Source organism: Anneissia japonica, unplaced genomic scaffold (assembly GCF_011630105.1).
Source record: "Anneissia japonica isolate Jap-2015-1 unplaced genomic scaffold, ASM1163010v1 scaffold125927_len2366_cov114, whole genome shotgun sequence".
Lineage (NCBI taxonomy): Eukaryota > Metazoa > Echinodermata > Crinoidea > Comatulida > Comatulidae > Anneissia > Anneissia japonica.
The window spans coordinates 1-2,366 of NW_022686695.1; the positions used below are offsets into that span (position 1 = coordinate 1).

Consider the following 2,366-nt stretch of genomic DNA (forward strand, 5'->3'; position numbering starts at 1 on the left):
GCTCATATTGCATATTCCAGTGTCCTGGGTCCACATCTTGTAAAATCCCAATAATTTATCTCTTGTCTAGAACATCAGCATCAGTGCCATATAGTTAATCTAAAATAAACAAATATTATTAATTCCTTATTTATAGGTAGCTCCACTTGTATTTCAACATGATGGCATTCATAAATGAATAATAGTGTGTAAAATGGCATTCATTAGCAAGAACCAAACTCTAAATTCGCTTCAATATTTTTCTTGTTGATTTTTAAGAATAAATGGATAAGTATGTAACATGGGTAAAGTATATAAATATAAATTTCCTAATTTTCACTCCAATATGCTAATTAAAATTTTAATTACTTATTAAAAAAACTCTAATTTCAGGTTTTAGAAAAGTTAAATTTTATAGACAACAAAATGTCACTACAGCTGAAAGGTCGAGTTGGATGCGAGATTAGTCATCATGAGCTGATTCTGACCGAACTGATCTTTGAGAATGTCCTCACAGATCTACCAGCAGAAGAGATTGTAGCACTGCTGTCTTGCATGGTCTTCCAACAGAAAACCTGCAGTTCACCGGATCTTACTGACAATCTTGTGAAGGTAAGTGGGATACCCTGCAGAGGGCAGTGTAACATATAACATATATTATTAGTAATTAAAATCCTCTTAAATTTTTGTTGCTTGTTAAACGCTTAGAGGGATCGAGCATTTTGCACTATATCAAATTGAACTTTATTATTTAATTAAATAAATAAATAGTTAATTAAATTATTGAACTATTTTTTGAACAATATTGCTGACTCAAAGGGACTTTTAGGCAATAGCTTGGATAATAGAAAAATGGAACAATTTATATTTCAATCTAATATGGCATCTGTCGTCTGCAGGGAATGGAGAAAATTAAGGCAATTGCTAGGAGCCTGGCCATCCTTCAGCAGGATTGTGGGATTGATGTTGATATTGAAGAATATGTGAGGCAGTTTAGATTTGGACTGACGGAGGTTGTCTATGAATGGGCTAAGGGAACAGTAAGCTATAATTTTTTATCATCCAGTATTCTTATGGCCATGTAAATCTACCATGTTGAAACATTGGATTCCCTGACAGGTGGTTGAAGGTCGCGGATGGGGGGGGGGGTCTGTCTCAACCTTGGCAACCTTGGCATCCTTGGATGCGGCTGAGGTGAGCACCTCAGGATGCCTGGAAATGGTGCTGCTACACTGTATAAATGCTTTTTCAAAACAAAGTTTTCCAACGAATAGATTGGCCTCTTCCACGATGGTGGATAGTCTTCTGTTCACTAGACTCCATGCCGACGCTGCCACAAGATAACACACATAAATATTTAACAAATAAATTTAAATTTTACTTAATATTGCCTGATATAGAATGGAGTTTCTTTCAAGTTCAAGTTAAATACAGACTTAGTATTTCAAATTTGTATTTTATTTTATCTTCAGTATAACCCGAAAATTTTTTCATATTCGATATTTATTATTGAAGCATATTTTTATTTGTATTTTCTTTTTTCCTAATCATTTTGCAGCCATTTGCTGACATCACAGCCTTAACAGACGTCTCTGAGGGAATTATTGTACGTACTATCCAGCGTCTTGATGAAACATGTCGTGAAGTGGGAAATGCTAGTCGCAAGATAGGTAGCTCAACGCTGTTAGCTAAGATGCGACAGGCTTCAGAACTTATCAAGAGGGATATCGTATTTGCAGCGAGCCTGTACACACATAACTGATCATTAAGGTTTGATTTGAATGATTATATATTTTGTTTGATTATTCTGTAATTTGTTTTCCTCATCATTTATCTTAATCAGCATGATCTGTGGTGGATTCAAGAGGGCCCAACCAACCTGCCCCACTCTCCACTTCCCCCTAAATTTTTCTAAATTATAAAAAAAAAAAGGAGAAAAAGAAAATTATATTCAAATTAAAATCTGAGAGTGCCATTTCCAGCCATAATCATAAATTTTCCTACCCCAGCCCCAAACATGGTGGGGCTGAGGTGAGTGGACCCCTTATCTGTGAAAGTACCTCCCTGGGTCCCCTCTACTTCAAATTCCTGGATCTGCCACTTATGATGGTGATCATCATCATCACTGTCATCATTATCACCTTAATCAGTTATCATCGTTATTGATCTGCTGCTATGATATTTAATCTTTCCTAATGTTTGGCTGTCCTTCCATCATGACTTCTATCTCACTATACTGTAGCCTAGTAACAGCAATGACATACTATTTAATTTAGGTAATTTGGTTTCAAAAGAATTCATAATTTGAACATTTTTTTTTTGTTTCTTTTGTAGGAAATCTTAGCACACCTGACTTGCAATCTATGTGGTGACATGACTTGTTCTAA

At 35.3% G+C, this 2,366-nt stretch overlaps 1 protein-coding gene across 1 annotated transcript; it reads left to right on the plus strand.

Moving 5' to 3' along the window:
• Positions 1–375: 375 nt before the first annotated feature.
• Positions 376–2,366, plus strand: LOC117117243 (DExH-box ATP-dependent RNA helicase DExH11-like). The gene is made up of 4 exons (XM_033261498.1): positions 376–591; positions 879–1,019; positions 1,538–1,749; positions 2,314–2,366. Exons 1-3 carry the CDS (start codon positions 406–408, stop codon positions 1,739–1,741), a joined length of 531 nt encoding a protein of 176 aa, XP_033117389.1. The 5' UTR covers positions 376–405; the 3' UTR covers positions 1,742–1,749; positions 2,314–2,366.

Excerpts from the sequence above, each read along its gene's own strand:
- LOC117117243 (XM_033261498.1), top strand. The coding sequence starts at position 406 with ATGTCACTACAGCTGAAAGGTCGAGTTGGATGCGAGATTAGTCATCAT. Across the intron at positions 592-878 it reads TTACTGACAATCTTGTGAAG|GGAATGGAGAAAATTAAGGC; the intron begins GTAAGTGGGATA and ends TGTCGTCTGCAG. Across the intron at positions 1,020-1,537 it reads ATGAATGGGCTAAGGGAACA|CCATTTGCTGACATCACAGC; the intron begins GTAAGCTATAAT and ends ATCATTTTGCAG.